General features: G+C 46.7%; 2 protein-coding genes across 4 annotated transcripts in view; one reads left to right on the top strand and one right to left on the bottom strand.

Moving 5' to 3' along the window:
* Nucleotides 1-5,627, top strand: part of SLK (STE20 like kinase) — a 50,915-nt gene extending 45,288 nt beyond the window's left edge. For both annotated transcript variants that reach the window (XM_050337764.1, XM_050337755.1), the window contains exon 18: nucleotides 118-5,627. In XM_050337764.1, the coding sequence (XP_050193721.1) occupies nucleotides 118-264 (147 nt within the window). In that variant the 3' untranslated portion in view covers nucleotides 265-5,627. The remainder of the gene's footprint in view (nucleotides 1-117) is intronic.
* A 341-nt stretch (nucleotides 5,628-5,968) lies between these two features.
* COL17A1 (collagen type XVII alpha 1 chain) overlaps nucleotides 5,969-15,787 on the bottom strand; it is a 40,444-nt gene continuing 30,625 nt past the window's right edge. Inside the window, exons 40-57 of one of the 2 annotated variants that reach the window (XM_050338607.1) lie at nucleotides 15,526-15,582; nucleotides 15,285-15,353; nucleotides 14,745-14,771; nucleotides 14,617-14,658; nucleotides 14,399-14,455; nucleotides 13,978-14,025; nucleotides 13,219-13,332; nucleotides 12,820-12,957; nucleotides 12,151-12,234; nucleotides 11,069-11,197; nucleotides 9,903-9,992; nucleotides 9,559-9,672; nucleotides 9,168-9,320; nucleotides 7,997-8,416; nucleotides 7,665-7,805; nucleotides 7,037-7,099; nucleotides 6,743-6,814; nucleotides 5,969-6,576 (exon numbers count right to left, since the gene is read on the bottom strand). In XM_050338607.1, coding sequence (XP_050194564.1) covers nucleotides 6,527-6,576; nucleotides 6,743-6,814; nucleotides 7,037-7,099; nucleotides 7,665-7,805; nucleotides 7,997-8,416; nucleotides 9,168-9,320; nucleotides 9,559-9,672; nucleotides 9,903-9,992; nucleotides 11,069-11,197; nucleotides 12,151-12,234; nucleotides 12,820-12,957; nucleotides 13,219-13,332; nucleotides 13,978-14,025; nucleotides 14,399-14,455; nucleotides 14,617-14,658; nucleotides 14,745-14,771; nucleotides 15,285-15,353; nucleotides 15,526-15,582 — 1,868 coding nt within the window. In that variant the 3' untranslated portion in view covers nucleotides 5,969-6,526. Of the gene's footprint in view, nucleotides 6,577-6,742; nucleotides 6,815-7,036; nucleotides 7,100-7,664; nucleotides 7,806-7,996; nucleotides 8,417-9,167; nucleotides 9,321-9,558; nucleotides 9,673-9,902; nucleotides 9,993-11,068; nucleotides 11,198-12,150; nucleotides 12,235-12,819; nucleotides 12,958-13,218; nucleotides 13,333-13,977; nucleotides 14,026-14,398; nucleotides 14,456-14,616; nucleotides 14,659-14,744; nucleotides 14,772-15,284; nucleotides 15,354-15,525; nucleotides 15,589-15,787 lie in introns of both variants that reach the window. The other variant, XM_050338598.1, reaches the window with a different exon arrangement.

Here is a 15,787-nt window from a genome sequence, read left to right as displayed (position 1 = left end):
ACTTTTTTTGATGCTCTGTATGAAGTTACAGCGTTATATCAGCCGATATATCACCACAATAATGGGTTTCTTGTACTTTGCCTTGTTAATTCTGTGACAATCTGATTTTGGTTTTAGACGCTGGAAGAAGAATTTGCCAGAAAACTGCAGGAACAGGAAGTTTTCTTTAAAATGACTGGAGAATCCGAATGCCTTAATCCTTCAACACAAAGCCGGATTTCCAAATTCTATCCAATCCCCAGCCTTCACTCTACTGGCTCGTAACTCTGGGAACTGCTGTAGGTTTTATCCTGTCTGGAATTCTCCATCCCTACCCATCTAACCTGACTGACCTGTGGCGTGCTTACATCGGAGGACCCCGCGCGTTTGTTTTCAGTGGAGACAATCAGTGTCACATCAGTTCCTTCACTTCTCTGAGCGGAAGAAACGAACCCAGTGTTGGTGTACAATGGTAATGTTACGTCCTTCAGATGTTTCAAGACTAAGTGGGCGTTTTATCTCGGTCTCTAAAAGTGTGTTACCAACGGTTTTGACTTTAAGCCTGAAATATTAGTTGTGCTCTTCCTCATCACAAAAAAAAATGGTTTCTCATGTGAACATTTAAACCAGGTAATATTAGTTCTGCTATTGTGTTTTTAAGCATCAGATCTCTCCACGAGAGAATTCCCCAATTGAAAATGCCATGAGAGGTTTAAAGTTTCATAATGTTGAGCAGTGTCTTCATGGCAAGGACTGAAACTAATTGCTAAGAACATGCCAGTAATCAGAGAAACAAACCCTTCTGTTTAAACACGTTTGGCAAAAGCAAAATGTAATTTCTTTCAAAAGAAACCTCTGGCATAAATTAAACTGAGCTGATCTCCATGACACGTTTTGTCCATTAGTTCCATAATGAAATGGGGTGCTAGTTTAATTAATACAGTGCCTGAAACACTTAGATATGCTGATCCTGGTAACAGGATACTGTTTTGTCACTTAAAAAAAACAAAACTCCTTAGCGTTGTTGTTACTGTACAAAACAAGATTTCTTGCTGCTACTGCCATTTTGGTTGTAAATCCTCACCCTAAAATATTTTGCACTAAAATATGTAAAGGTGAAAGAAATGCTAACTTTAAAATGCACAGTTTGTTATTTTCCTTTGCTATTACAGGTGGTTAGTTCTACAAATTGAAAAACTGTAGAATGTATTTTTTAGAAAGCAGGGTGCAAAATGCACGTGGTTTCTCAAACTGTACCTGGAATGGGTAGAGCCATTGTTCTGTTCTTACCAAAGCCTGTTCATTTAAACTCCATTGGAAAAGTGGAGGCAGATGGTCATATTTATAAATAATCATGGCTAAAGTCTGATTTCATTAGAAGTGTTAGATTCAATTTTTTTTTTTTTTTTTAGTCATTTTATTTTGTGGAAAGATTTAAGTTAAATATATAGACAAACTCCTTTATGAAGCTGGGTGTTTTGCTTTTGTGTTGCCACCTACTAACATAAGCAGGTTTTATTTTTCAAGTTCATAGATGTACAATAAGTTATTTACCTGACTGATCTGCAGTGGAAAATCTGAAACGTTTCTCATGTAGCGGGTAGGGAAATACAGCTGCGTTAGGTCAATTATTGCTGCACTCCTTTTGGGGGTTGGAGGTTGAGTCATATCCAGACACAGTGTTAAGGGCTGTACTTGGGTATGCTGGAGTTCTGTTTGTAAAATAGCGTTTGCTTTCTGTTGTTTGAGGCCTGACTTTCTCAGGTCTCTTCGGGCACCAACTGCGACCGTTTTGTTTTGCTCTCTTGCGCTGAACGTGCGGCCGTGACCATTGGCGACGTTCATTTCAGGGGAGCTGTGTTGCTGCATGTCAATGAGCTCATAAATTAACATGGGACTTATAATCAGCTGTGGTCGAAATCTGGGACACTGAAATCCTTGGACGTTGAAGCGATACCTTCTCAATGAAGACACTTAATTTACAGCACAGAAATTAATTGGAAAATGCATGTTTAATTTAAATTTTGTAACTTTTTGATAGCATAATTACTTTAATAGCTAGCCTTAATTTCTGGCATTTTATTATTATAAATGTGTATTGTGTACTGTTGTAAATTCACACACCATATCTCTAGAATGTTCTCTGTTGCTAAATGCAAAGTTCTTTGAATTGTTTGTTCATTAGGGAGAAAAAGGTCTTTGAAGATCCTTTGCTTTTTAAGCTCCACCTTCATAAATTGACTGTTACTGAGATAAAATTAAATAATCTTCCTTTCTATTTAACAGAATTTGTTTGCATTTCGTATGACGTAGGCTCAGTGCTTTACTCAGGGAGCAGGCAGGGCAGGCAGATTTTCCTCAGAGAGAAATCACAGAATGTTTAGGGGTTGGAATGGACCCTAAAGATCATCTAGCCCCAACCCCCCACCTCCACTAGACCAGGTTGCTCAAGGCCAGCCTGGCCTTGAACACTTCCAGGGTTGGGGCATCCACAACCTCTCTGGGCAATCTGTTCCAGGGCCTCATCACCCTCACAGTACAAAATTTCTTCCTGATATCTATCCTAAATTCCCCCTCTTTCAATTTGTACCCCATGCTCCTTGTCCTATCACTACACTACGTTAATAATCTTTTCCTTACATTTTTGGTAGTTTCAGTGATCACTTGCTGATGTATATTGGCATTCTGTTTACCTCTGTCTAAATCTCTTACATCTTTTATTTGAAGATCCTTTTCACACAGGCCCCTGCAATCTGATCTCATTGTAAATTGCACAAATAACTGTAACTGAGCTGTGTGATGAAGGGAGAGATCGGATGTGGTGATGGAAGCCTTGCCCATCTCTTCAGGTGGGGAGCACTGTGGAGCAGTTGCAGCCTTGTGAACCATGCTGAGAATTGATATCAAGCATGAAAATATGTTTTGTGTGTGTTAAGAGGAACTAGCATGGGTACTTACACACTTAGACTGATAAAATTGGATTTAAGTGTTGCAGAACATGAAAGAGGTGTTACAGTATTATATCAGTGTTGGAAAATTCAATTCAAATTAATTTAGTCTCATGTAGGCCCAAAAGAGATCTCGTGAGATACAAAATCCAATCTCTTTACTGTCTCATGTCACCTTCCTTTAATGAATGTTAGCAGCTCCATCTCCAGGGTAGTTAGATGTGTTTTCCACAGGCAAAACAATGTGCTTTCTTACTGACTGTTTGGCAGATCTCATTGTCCCCACGTGCTCTTGCAAAGCTGAGCAGAAATCGGTATTTTCTCACCTTTGTGTTTTACTACATCATAAATACTGTCCACAGGGAAAGGAGCAAAGGCAATAAGTGCCTGGATTGCAGTCAGTGAGTGTATGGGTTGTTCTCCTGTATTTACAGCTGATCCTCACAGAAAACCTGCCTGCAGGCCCCTGGCCTCTGACAGGGTCAGACTTCACATGTGCTTCCTGAGCTCTGAAAGCAGATTTGGGCACCTGCTAAGTCAGCTTTTATGGGAAAGGGCCTTGTAAGGACAGAGCCCCTGGCTCTGCTCACATCCCGAGTTCCGAACTCAGCCGTGTGCAGGCTCCCCAGTCCTCCACTAATGCAGTGCTGCCGGCAGCCCAGGGAGCTCTCTGGGGGCTCCTGTGCCCCAGATTTTGGGAGACTCCACATCCCTCCTGAGTGGGGCTGGCTGAGGAGGGGTTACCAGTCCCGGGGGCAATGACCTGGTTCAGGCCTTGGCCTCCCAGAGTCCCAAGGGAGCTTTGCTGTTTATTTTGGTGAGGGAGAAATACTCGAACATGTGATCCTCTCTGATTCCCATAAAACAAATTTTCCTCCTCCAAGCGCTCTGCTGTCTCTGCTGAATGCACAAGCGGGTATGGTATGTAAAGATAGGATCTTGAGGTTGTTAGGATTGTTTAGATGGATCCTGATTTATAAACACCTTCTGAAGGAAAACCTTTATTTGAATTGACACCTGAATTCCAATTCCGAGGTGCCAGGGCTACTGTCCTGACTGGTGACATTCACTCGTGGTGATTCTTCACATCAGTTAAAACACTGTTAAAATACAGGTTAAATTCCAGTTGAGCTGCATCCTTTTTTCCAGATAATCTTTTCAGCTCATACTCTTTTAAAATTACATTAATGGGTGTTCAATATCTAATCAATCACCCAGTTAAAAGAATTATTCTTCTGTCCCAGAGGACTTTATGATAACTCCATGCTACTGAATTGTTTCTCTTAGTAAATAAGAAGTGTAGCACCTTAACTAAGATGCAGCCAAGCAAAGCAGCAGTGAAATTTCTTTCCTCACACCATGTCTTTTGTGACAGCAAAATCACACAGGAAGTTGAAACAGTATCTGTCCTGCAAGTATTTCAAAGATGCTTTGGTATAGGAAAGATTTGAATAAGGCGTTTCAAATTCAGGCACTTAAGTCCACTTTTAAGGCAGCCTGATTTTCAGAGCTGCTGTGCAGCTGCAGCTCCCAGGACCTCAAACACTCATCTTGCTGGAAACTGAAATGTGCAAATAAATAAGCTCAGTGCTAGCTCCTTCCACTGAACTCCTGTTTCTTGGCTCATCTGGGGAAATGGGGCAAGTTTTTGAGGACAGTGACTCTGGTTGCTGGGGAAGGGAAGGGAGGAAGGTTTTAGGACAGTCACTGTGTAGATAAGTTCTCTGCCTTCTATGTTAACATTTCCATTCTTGTCATTTTATGTCAAAACCTGTACTTCTGGATCTCTGAAACTTCCTTGCACTGATGTGTCCGTGCACATTTCCCATTCTCAGACTATTTTTGCCATCTTCACAGCAGTTGAAATAAGGTCAGAGAGAATTAACCTTCCTTGTTCACAGGCAAGCCAAGGCCAGGATGTCCTGTTGTTTCTCAGTCTTACAAAAGATGAGAACAGATAAAGGGGAGAAGACAAAAGGAAACCACAGTGTTTCTCTTTTACAGAACTTTTAGTTGTTTTCTACCCCCTCTCTCCCTCCTTAATTCTTGTGTTCATTTCTGTAGCCCCTTTGCACATCTGGCGTTGGGGCAGTCAGTGATGCCAGAGAAGAACAACCCCTTGAATACAAACATGCTCTAACCTGACTCCTCACTAAGGGCTCATTTGCTTCCCTTGTACTGAAAGCAGAAGGGAGTGGCCGAGCCCAAAGTCGCCCTGATTTTCCAAAATCTCTTCCAATTACCAAACTAAGTGGTAAGGCTTCTTTTACAGTATCAGTCCTAAAGTGGTGGAAAGAACAGAAAGTAGAAAGGGACACGGAGTGAAATCTAACATTGAGCTGTCACCCCCATGTTCTGTCAGCAAGCAGAGCGGGAGCTCTGTCACAGTCCTGTGACAAAGCACGTGCGACGGAGGCAGCGCCGGCCTCGTGTTCTCCCAGCAGTTCGTTGAATGTTTTGTGTTAACTGCAAAACAAGTTACTCTTGCCTTACAGAAAGCAACCAAAAATCATGAGATGGATGAGTAATTGGCTAAGGGTTTCTGTACAGCTCGTGGAAGTGAACTTGCAGTAGCAGCCATACAACAGTTTTGGTTTGGGTTTTTTTTGGTCTTGTTTCTAAAAGTAATTGATTTCATGGCTTTCTGTAGAATATTGTAATAATTCTGCTGTAAATACAATAAAAATCACAGTTTGCTGAGATGGCCTCTGTTTTGTTGATGGAAAACTTGCATGAAATACAAGTGATGTTGGAGTGAGGGGGACAGTTTAGAATTTTTGAAATAACTGAGTGTAAAAAGTATTTGACGTTGTGCCATTGTATTTTACCACTTTACCTCAGACCCCTCTCAGGTGCCTCACCCTGCCCCACAACACAACCTGCAAGCACAGAAAGGTGGTCCTAAGTAGTTAAGGGATTGGTTTAAAAACTTTAATTGGGCTGTTTACATTAAAATTATGTTTCCCCAATGTTTAGAAAACCAGAAAAAAATACAAAAATATTTTTAAAAAGGTAAACAACTTACTTTTAAAAGTGCTTCTGTTTGGTCCCTGTGCATGTCCTGTCTTGCTGTGCTGCTGCCTCCAACTTAGGGCCGGCAGGGTTTGTGGAGAGGGAGTCCCAGTGCGGTGTAAGCTCAGTCCCAGGGTATCTTGCAGGGTCTTGTATCCTGTGGGCTGATCCTACATCTGATCCCTGACAAAGCACAGCATCTGGGGGCGTTGGGATTGCTTTCTTTTTTTTCTTTTTGCTGGATAGTTGGCTACTTGTTAAAAAAAACCAGGTTTTTATATAGCTGGGAGTAATGCAAGAAGCCTGGACTAGGTGAGACAGGAAGCCCTTGTCAGCCCAAAGACAGGAGCCTGGGAGCTCAGGGTCACAGAGCCAAACATCAGTAACAGGAGCAAACACCCACGCTGGGGCCATGCTGGACACGTACAGGAGACAGGTAAGATCTCTGCAGCAACACTGAACTATCAAGTCTAAGGGGTCAGCTGAGTGGTGAGGACTTTTTAGCATTAAGGCAGTGAAGACTCAGGCTAATTCTCTACAGGGCTGCTGGGAGTGCTGCCCTGTGCAGAACTGAGCTGCCTCTTTCCTTAAACCCCAGCACTTCTTCTTTTTCTTCTGCCAACATACACTTGTTCACCTGGAGACAATAAAGTAAAAAGGAGTTATTTGAAAAGTTCATGTAGGAAGACAAAAGCTCCAAAACAGTGTTTTCCAGCCATTCCCAGTGATGGGCTGGTGCCTGGGGAATCCTCCACTCCCTGAGAGGCAAACCCTGCTCTCCTGGGGATGGCAGGTGTTCATACCTTTCTCTCCCTTCTCTCCTTTTGGTCCCCTGTGCCCTTGTCGTCCTGGCGGGCCCATTGGCCCAGGGTCACCTGAAGGGATGAGAAAACCAAGTTTGCCCTTGAGCACAAGTGGTTCATGGACAGGGACAGACCAGGGTAAGGGAGACAAAGGACAGTGTTTTGGCTGAGATCCTGAAGGCGTCACCTTCTCTGTTGGAAGGTGTGACCTTGAGCAGTGCTGTGCCAGCTACCTCTGTGGTCATAGTGCTGCTTCCTCACCAGGCTAAAGAGGGAGAGGATGGCAAGCCTTACCTTTGGGTCCAGGATAACCCCTCTCTCCCTTTTCACCGGGTGGCCCCTGGATGGCACCATATGCTGGAGAGGGAAATGAAGGAGAGGATGAATAAGGGACAAACTACTGTGCTCACTCAGAGAAGCAGTGGGTCACCCTGGCAGGACATTTCTCTCAGATGGGATGGGATGGACAGAGAAAGTTTTTCAAAAAGGGTTTTGGTCCCAGCAAAGTTCCAGGGATAGGCTGTGATGGCATTTCACCAGCCCTGCTCTGCCACCTGCTCTGGGCATCCTGGCTGTCACCAGGGCCAGAGCTGGCCCATGCTCAGGGCAGTGAATCTGAGAGCAGAGCGAGCAATTGACAAGTGCCAGCCCAGCCCTGTTAAAATGGGGCACACAGGTTGCAAGCACGGAGGCCTTCAGGGTTTGGGATGAGTTTCTTACAAATAGTGGGGAAAATTGATGTCCTTCCTAATGATAAGACTCTACCTCCCCAGCAAGGGGGGAAGGAGTTTGAAAGACCATCCACCTCCAATGGTGTACCTTGACTTTTGCAATGTGCAAAGGTGAAAAGATCACCAGGTCTGTGAGAGAGTGGGGAGATGTTATGGGCATGAGCCAGAAATGGCAAGTCAACGTCACTTACTTCTAAAGAAGTCCATGAGGTCTGCAGTGACATTGCCATAGGCTGCAAAGACCTTGCTGATGCCAGGGGGACCAGGAGGGCCTGGGGGACCTGCAGGTCCCTGTGCAGTGTAAGTCATCAGGTCCTGGAGAATACCTTGGCCTGAGGAATTAAAGATGTGATTTGAAAGGAGCTCTGGGAGAACTGTGTCTGGATGTTGAGGCAGGAAGGTGTAAGGGAGAGCTGTAGGCAGCAGGAAGGGGAGGGAAGTGACCGGTGTGACAGCAGGCACAGGGGGTTAGGAGTCGTAGGCTGTGACAGGGAGGGTCAGGACAAGCAGGCTTTTCACTCACTCTGTAGGCTCTCTGACACACGGAGTGCCAGCTCGTTGTAATCCAGGGAACCAGTGAAGGAGTTGCTATAGGATCTGCTCGAACCTGTGGACCTGCTGTGGGATTCCTCCTCTGTCAGCAACCCATCGAAAGTCCCCTCACCACCCACGGAGGCACCGTAACCGCCATCGCTGCCCACTGAGGCGTGGTAAGAGGACATCCTGCTCATGGAGCTGCCATATGAGCTGCCTGTGCCCAGTGACCCCCCGTGGGAGCCCTCAGCACCAAGGGATCCTCCATGCGAGCGCTCGGAAGTCCGTAACCCTTGGTAGGATGAAGACATAGACCCAGACACGAAGCCACTGTCTCCTTTGGGTCCTGGTGGTCCCCGTGGCCCAGGGGGCCCAGGCGGCCCTGAGATGTAGCTGCGAACTTCATCACCTGCAAAATACAAGGGCAGAACTTCAGGGACACTGGGCTGGGCAAAGGTCCTGTGCTACACCCTGAGTGAAATTGTGTCCCACCAACCCTCATCCAATGCCATTTCTCAGGCAAGTACTTCAGTCTCGATCTCTATGGTGGCACCCTCCTCCTTCCCATCTCTCACACAGTTAGTTTGTGTGCCCAGTCTTGGGAACATGCCCACTGACTTTGCAGAAGGGTGCACTCCTCTCAGGCCAGTTTCAGCACCTCCGACACAACAGCCATTCTGTGACCAGTCTCCCAAAAGTGAGGGGAACCCCATGATTCTGAAAAAATGCCCTGGATGACTTGGCAGGATGAGCTCAGACCAAAACTGCTTCACAGCTGCCTCAGTGCTGCCTTCCAACCCCTGCATCATCCATTGCTCTGGGGGCAGGTGCTTGCCAAAGAAAATGCTTTTCCCATGGCAAAACTCTGCCAGTGTCCTTACTGGGGACTCACTGTTCAGCACAGGCCAATTTTAAGTGCCCAGTGCCTGTCCCTGTTGTGTCACAACACAGAGCTTGGATGGGCAGTTGGACTGAGAGGAGACAACCCTGCAGGATGCAGCACAGTCCTGCACAGACCTGACTGTAGATTTAAGGTGTTTTTGCAGCCCCAGTTCAGGGAAGGTTCCTGCAGGAATGCCTCAGCTGTGGCAGGGAGCAGCCTACACGGGGCAAAGCATGGCTTGGAATGTGTGCAGGGAGGATGGATGGTGTCTCCTTACTCTTCAGGTACTGGATCAGCTCACTCCTGAACTCATCGCTGTGGGTGATGTCAGCATAGGACAAAAGGCCGGTTCCTGAGAAGCCTGGTGGTCCTGGAGGGCCAGGAGGGCCAGGTGGGCCCCGGACTCCAGAAAGGGAAGAGTATCCTACATCTTGAGAGAGAGAAGAATTATTTTTCATCAGCAAGAAGGCAAGGAAATTGCACATCTGGGAATCTTGAAAGTCTCCAACTCCAACTTCCATCCCTTTACAGATTACAATGATGAGATTTATTTTCTTTAAAGTGATCTTTTTCTCAGTGGGCAGTCACACCCCTTGTAAGCTAAATCTCAGCCTCAGCACCCCCAGAATCCCCTTACAGAATCTCTGTAAGAAACACAAGTGCTTTACTTTGTAGGTAGGCAGAGACGTCCTCCAAAGAGGTGCCTGGTGTTCCGGGGATCCCTGGAGGTCCTGGGGGTCCTGCAGGACCAGGGGGCCCGACCAATCCACTGAATTCGGAGTCTGTAAGACACAAGGTAATCCAGCTGCAGCCCCTTGTGGTGCGTGCAGGTGCTGGCAGAGCCCAGAGGTCTGCAGTGCTGCTAAGGATGAGGGGCCATCAGAGTTTATTCATACAGGTTATTCATATTTGTCATGACAGGCAAAAGGGGAAATTCTGTGCCTAGGACTGTAAAAAAACATCTCAGGGCTCTGTAGGGACCCACAGCAGGGGTGCAGAGAAGGTCACTTACTTCGCAGGTATGCTGTCAGGTCACTGTAGGATATACCAGGAGTCCCTGGAGGCCCAGGTGGTCCAGGAAGTCCAATGCTCATCCCAGAACCTGCAAAATCAAACAGCTCCACGTTATCAGAACAGTTTGAGCAGACAGGCAATGCAGGAGGGACTCCTGCAGCACGGAGTGTTCTCATCAGCAGGTTGTGCTGAGAATCTCAGATCAAGCCTTGTTCTGGACTTGGAGCTCGTCCCTTCAACCCCAACACAAGGACACCTGCAGACAGCAGGGATCAGGCCTCTATTCTTGGCAAAAGCTTTGCACCTCATGAATCTGTGACATGGTAGGGGCACCCCCAGACTTACAGCTCAGCTGTGACCTGGGGGCTGATGCATGTGCTGCTCTCCCTGTGTCTGCAGCTCTGGGGCAACACCCTGCACTTTGTGATTTGCTTTAATGCAATGCCCATGCTGACAAAATGCAGCTGTCCTGCCTGAGCCATTAAACTGCCTTTAAACTGCAGTTTCCTGCTTCCAGACCCAAAGAGGAAATTCCCTCCATTTCAGGAGCAGTCCACTAGTGAGACCTGGTCTCCAAGGGCAGTTCAGAGAGACTGAGCATGGACCAGGCTGTGCTCCTAAGCAGATAATGCAGCCACCAGGATTAGGCTTTTCAGCACTACTGCTGGGGATGCTCCAGCTCCTCTCTGTCCAACAGTTCTTACATACTATATCACCCCCTACAGAGGGAAAATGAAGCAGAGACATGGAATTTGTTTTGACTAACTTTAAACTTCTAAGAGTTTATTGTCTGAACTGCCTGAGTGGGCACAGACCAACTCTTTCACATATATCCTGGCCACAGAGACAGTAAGAAAAGGGTTATAAAAGGCACTTAAAGGTGTTGATGGTACTTCTAAGATGGCTAGGGTGAAATTATGTTCCTAAGCTCAATTTTTAACAAAGCAAGAACTCGTTCTTAGAGAGTTCTTAGAGACTGGGTAGTATCTTAGCTACAGGGTACCTTTGCTCTCTTCCAAGTCTCTCACAGTCCCTATGAGGAGGTCTCTGTACACAGGGATTTACACAGTCAACACTGGAAATGTTTTCACTGACTGACAGCAGGAGCTTTCTGCTGAGGTCCCAAAGGAACAGAAGGAAACACACACTAATAAAGACCATTACTTGTCAAGTAGCTGATAAAGCGCCTGGTCAGCTCATCATAATCCAGTGACAGAGATGTGCCATCTCCCCCTGGTCCAGGAGGTCCTGGTGGGCCCTGAGGTCCAATGAGATACTGACGAATTTCTTCTCCTAGAAATGAAGAAATGCACTTTTTAAGGCCATCCAGCTGCTGCACAGACACCAGGTGTGAGGAGTTCCCAGCCCATGAGCTGAGCCCCCACTACTGAGGAGACCATCAGAACCTATGGATGCAAAGTCCTCTCCCCCACTCTTTTCTGAGTGGGAACTGTCCTGTGTATGGTGCCAGACACATTTGTGGCAGAGCTGGGAATCTCCCACAACAAGGGTTTGAGGCAAATGAGAATTTGGATTGCTAAAGGGACTGCCTTGTGCTGTATTTCTTTGGGACACCCTGGACAGCATCTTGGGTAAAGGGAATAAAAAGCATCTCAGTTGGGAAAAGACCACGCTGAGGTCTGTGGCATTTCAGCACCATTTGGAGCACAGTGCTGGCCATCAACACCCTCAGGCACAGCAAAATGACATCCTGCAGCACTATCTATCAGTAACAGTGCTTGCATAGAAAAAAATAGAGAGCTGGGAACGTTCCTCGCCTTAAGGACAATGACATAGCAAGGCTTTGGGGTGGGCAAAAGGAATGAGGGGAACCCTAAGAGAGTGGGGGAGCTGGAAAGGTTTAGTGGGTGACCAAGGTTTAGTGAGAGGGAGACTGGGGAAAATTGTGGGGAGTTGCTGAGAAGGAAAGAAATAGGCAGATGCTACTTAGATAGACAAGGAGGGGATGGGAGCAGAGAGAGTAAGAGGAAGAAACTGTAGAGTTGCAACTGTGGGTATGAAAAGCGAAAGGGTAACAAAGGTAAGGGAAGACACACAAATCTATCTCAAAAGAACATGGAAGGAGACATCACAGGCCACTCAGCAGCACCTATGGCAGCCCTTTGCCCTCTGAAGCAGCTGCAGGTAACTCCAGCTGAAGGCAGGAGACTGGAAGGGAAAGATAGATCTCCAGGATGATGGGATGCTTTACCCCCAGTCTCATGTTCCCCTTGAGAGTCACTTACTCCGCAGCAGGTCCAGAAGTTCTTGGTACAAAGTGGATGTTGTTGACACTGAGCTGGCAAATGACTCATAGCGACCTGAAGAGCCTGTTGGAATGAAAAGGTTTTACATCAGGATGAGATAGAAGTTGAAGAGGGGTCAGGAGGGGACAAAGGAAAGCTGAATTAATCCAGTTTAACTGGTAAAATGGGCTTCTCCTGCCCCCAACTATGCATCAGTTGCTATCCCATACACCCTGGCTGTCTCCACAGCTTTGTGGTCTGTGCTCTTCTGACAGAGTTTCCAGGCTACTTCTAAAAGCTCTGGGAATTTCATCTACTTCAGCAGGGCCCCAAGCCTACAAGACAACCCCAGAATACCTGAGATCACATATACTAAATAAAGGCACCTCTGTTTGTGTCTTGGGGGTGTTAAAGGGTCTAACAGCAAATGTTTAATGTGAGATGTTTTAAACAGCAGCAACTACTACTTAATCTGACCATTAAAATAGGACCAGGCTCAGAGGGCACCTCAACTCTGTGCTGTCCTGGGCCAAGACTGCTGAAGATGAGTAGGGCTGAGGTGCTGCTATTTAAAGACTGTTGCTTCTCCTCTGGTTCTCACCTCCCAGGTGCTGTACCAGCTTAGCTGAGGGTATGGCTCAGTGCAGAGCTTACCAACACGGTGCTTACTTGTCATATAGCTCATAACACGGGTAGCCAGCTCTGCATAATCCAGGGTCATCCCATCTGCAGTGGTGATAACTCCAGGTGGGCCTGGAGGGCCTGGTGGGCCCTGGGCACCAGTCAAATAATGCCTGACGTTGTCACCTAGGTAGGAAGCCCAAGATATGCCCACATCAGTAAGAGGAAAGACTGACCATCTGCACAATTACCAGACCTGGCAATGAACAGGAAAACAGAAGCACAGTTCTGCAGAGGCCACAGTGGGCAACAACAATTCACAGTACTCAACAGAATTAAGTCCAGAGTAATAGGGTTGCTGTTTCTAAAGGGGGGACAAGGGCTCAGGGAGCAAATGAGTGATAGGCATGCATTGCTGACCCACAGCAAAAATCTCGTTATACTCACTCTTCAGGTAGTCAGTGACATACTGCTGAATCTCTAGAGATGAACTTCCACCTGGGCCAGGAGGACCGGGTGGCCCAGGAGGTCCTGGGGGCCCCTGAATTTGTCTGGATCCACCTACAGAAAGCATTGTAAGGAGAAGGAGTGTTTTTGGCATGGCTGCATTAGACCAAATCATGCTAAAGTGTACTTGCATCAAGCCCTTCCCACATGTCTGGAAAGACCTTTGGAAATGAACTAGGAAGGGGCTCCCCCTCCATCTCTAAACACAGCCTGTGCATGGGCTATTTGGAAGTATAATGTCTTCAATTAATCCAGTATCTTATAACTCAGCCCATTCAGCTCTGCAGGGCTGAGTCCAGAGACCTTCAAATGGGCAGACCTGGTCAGTTTGTGCACCAGAGTGCAACGCTGTGCAGAATACAGATGGAGATTATAAAGCACTCAAGCTCATTAGTCTAACCTCACTGCCCTGCTGCTCCCAATCCCAGCAGCCTGGGCAGCTCCAGTTCAAGAACCTACTCACACAGAGGAAAAACTCTGGCTCAAAAGATTCCCAGTAAGCTGGAAAAAAAGAAGAACTAACAGTTCTTAAATTTTATGATTAAAGGAAAGCTGTGCAAAAAGAGGTTTTGAACACAAATCCCATCAGCGTTATATTGGCAACCTCACTGGTAAAAGTTAAAGGAGCTTTTTCGAAGTCTCCACCAGGATGTCAGCATTCCTTGTTAATATCAGAGCAATGATCATCCGGCCTCTTACCTCGAGATGCTCCTGGGATACCAGGAGCACCTGGGACACCTGCATCACCTGGAAAACAGTGAGGGAAGGGAGACAGACAGTTGTAATGGGGGTCACTGCACGTTACATAGCATGGTCATGTAAAACAGTTGAGCTAAGAGTTGTCAGAGAAGCAACTACCCAGCCCTTGTAATGACTGTCCTGAATTAACAGCTTGTTGGGAATAAGGAAGAGGCCACAGTAGCTTTCCTGAGTCTTCTGTGACCTGCTCAAGTGCCTTGGGCTCAGAGTAATTCTATTGCCATAGGCCTACTCTGCCTGAAAAGGCAGGGTGAGCACAGCTGTAGTTACCAAAGGACCAGGTTCTGTCAAGGTCTCAACCTTGCTTGGCTGTGTGAGGCCACCAGCAAAGAAAGAAAGAAAGAAAGATTTTAAACTTCACCTTTTGGTCCAGGTGGGCCTGGTGGGCCTGGGGGACCCTGTATGGTGACTCTTTCACCTGGAAATTGCAGAAGGAGAGTCAGAGATTCACAGGAATAAAGTGTGTGGACAAAATCCTGGCTCCACTAAAACCAAGCTAGAATCAATAGAGCAGAATTTTGCCCCTGGTTTTAGCCTAGGGACAATGAATTCAAAAGGGGAAAGGAGGCACAGACTGACCATGGGAGGAGAATGCTGAAAGGCCGGGTTCACCTGGTTCTCCTGTGTGGGACACAGAAATGGAGGAGCAGTTATACACACAGGCAACCTACCCTGAACCCACTGACACCTTCTGGAAGCCTCCTTACCCGTGAGTCCTCGTGGACCTCGTTCGCCTGTAAACAGGGGAGCAGAGGAACAGTGTTATTAGTTGCTTTACTCTCATCTGCAACATCCCAGCCCACACTGCAGTGTATTATCTTGGCCTTCAATTTGCAGGGGAGAAATGGGTAAGGATACCAAGTGCCACGGTTTCTTGCCAGCTGAGAGCTGAGCTACAATTCACAGGAACCCCTCCTTCCATTAGTCCACACACCATTTTGCAAAAAAGACTGTTTCCCTTCAATAGCAAATTTGAAGCTCTGAATGCTCTTGAATCTAATGGGCTTGAAAAGTTGGGATGGGAATCCATTGATTGCCTTGCCACCAGTACAGGAGGCCACCAAATTTCTCTGACAAAGACTGACTTGTTTTATTGCAGACAGGAGTCCCTAATTAGTGAAAACTAAGCTTTCTTACAGCCACAGAAAGGCAGGATGCTTCCTGCTCTCAAGCCTATCCTTCCTTCTTTTCAGTCTAAGGTGGTGAGATCCATCTAGCACCTTGGTGAGGCAGCATGATATACCCACCTTGGTCTCCCTTCGGGCCTGGTGGTCCTGGTGGTCCTGGTGGACCTGGTGGGCCTGTGAAGAATGCTTCTGTAATTAAAACAAAAAGGTTTCTTCATGGTATGCAACAGAACATGACACCCAACAGAACACGACACAAGGTTTCTCTGGCTCCACCCGGTTCCAGCCAAGTATGTGCTCTCAGGGACCCCAACAGGACATTCCCAGGGCACAGGTCAGGGAATGAGTGATAAGAACCTACCTGAGGTGGACCTGGAAGATCCTGGTCTCCCTGGTGGACCTGGAGGTCCTGGCAATCCTTCTCCTATGCAAAAGGGACACAAAAAGGCTTCAGGAAAGATGAGCGTCAGCAACGTTTGTAAATGCATTCAGAGCTGCTACATCTCCAGCCATGGCCTTAGCTCTAGTATTTCCCAGCGGATGCTCATATCATCATTTGCTCCACACACATCTATCCCTGTTAGTTAATTTTCATTATAATTTGCCACCGTAGCAGACAAAAG

This window comes from Myiozetetes cayanensis, unplaced genomic scaffold (assembly GCF_022539395.1).
Source record: "Myiozetetes cayanensis isolate MyiCay16 unplaced genomic scaffold, myiCay2020 scf10, whole genome shotgun sequence".
In the NCBI taxonomy this organism is placed as follows: Eukaryota; Metazoa; Chordata; class Aves; order Passeriformes; family Tyrannidae; genus Myiozetetes; species Myiozetetes cayanensis.
The sequence above is the reverse complement of the archived record's forward strand: the minus strand, read 5'-3'. Positions and strand labels throughout refer to the sequence as shown.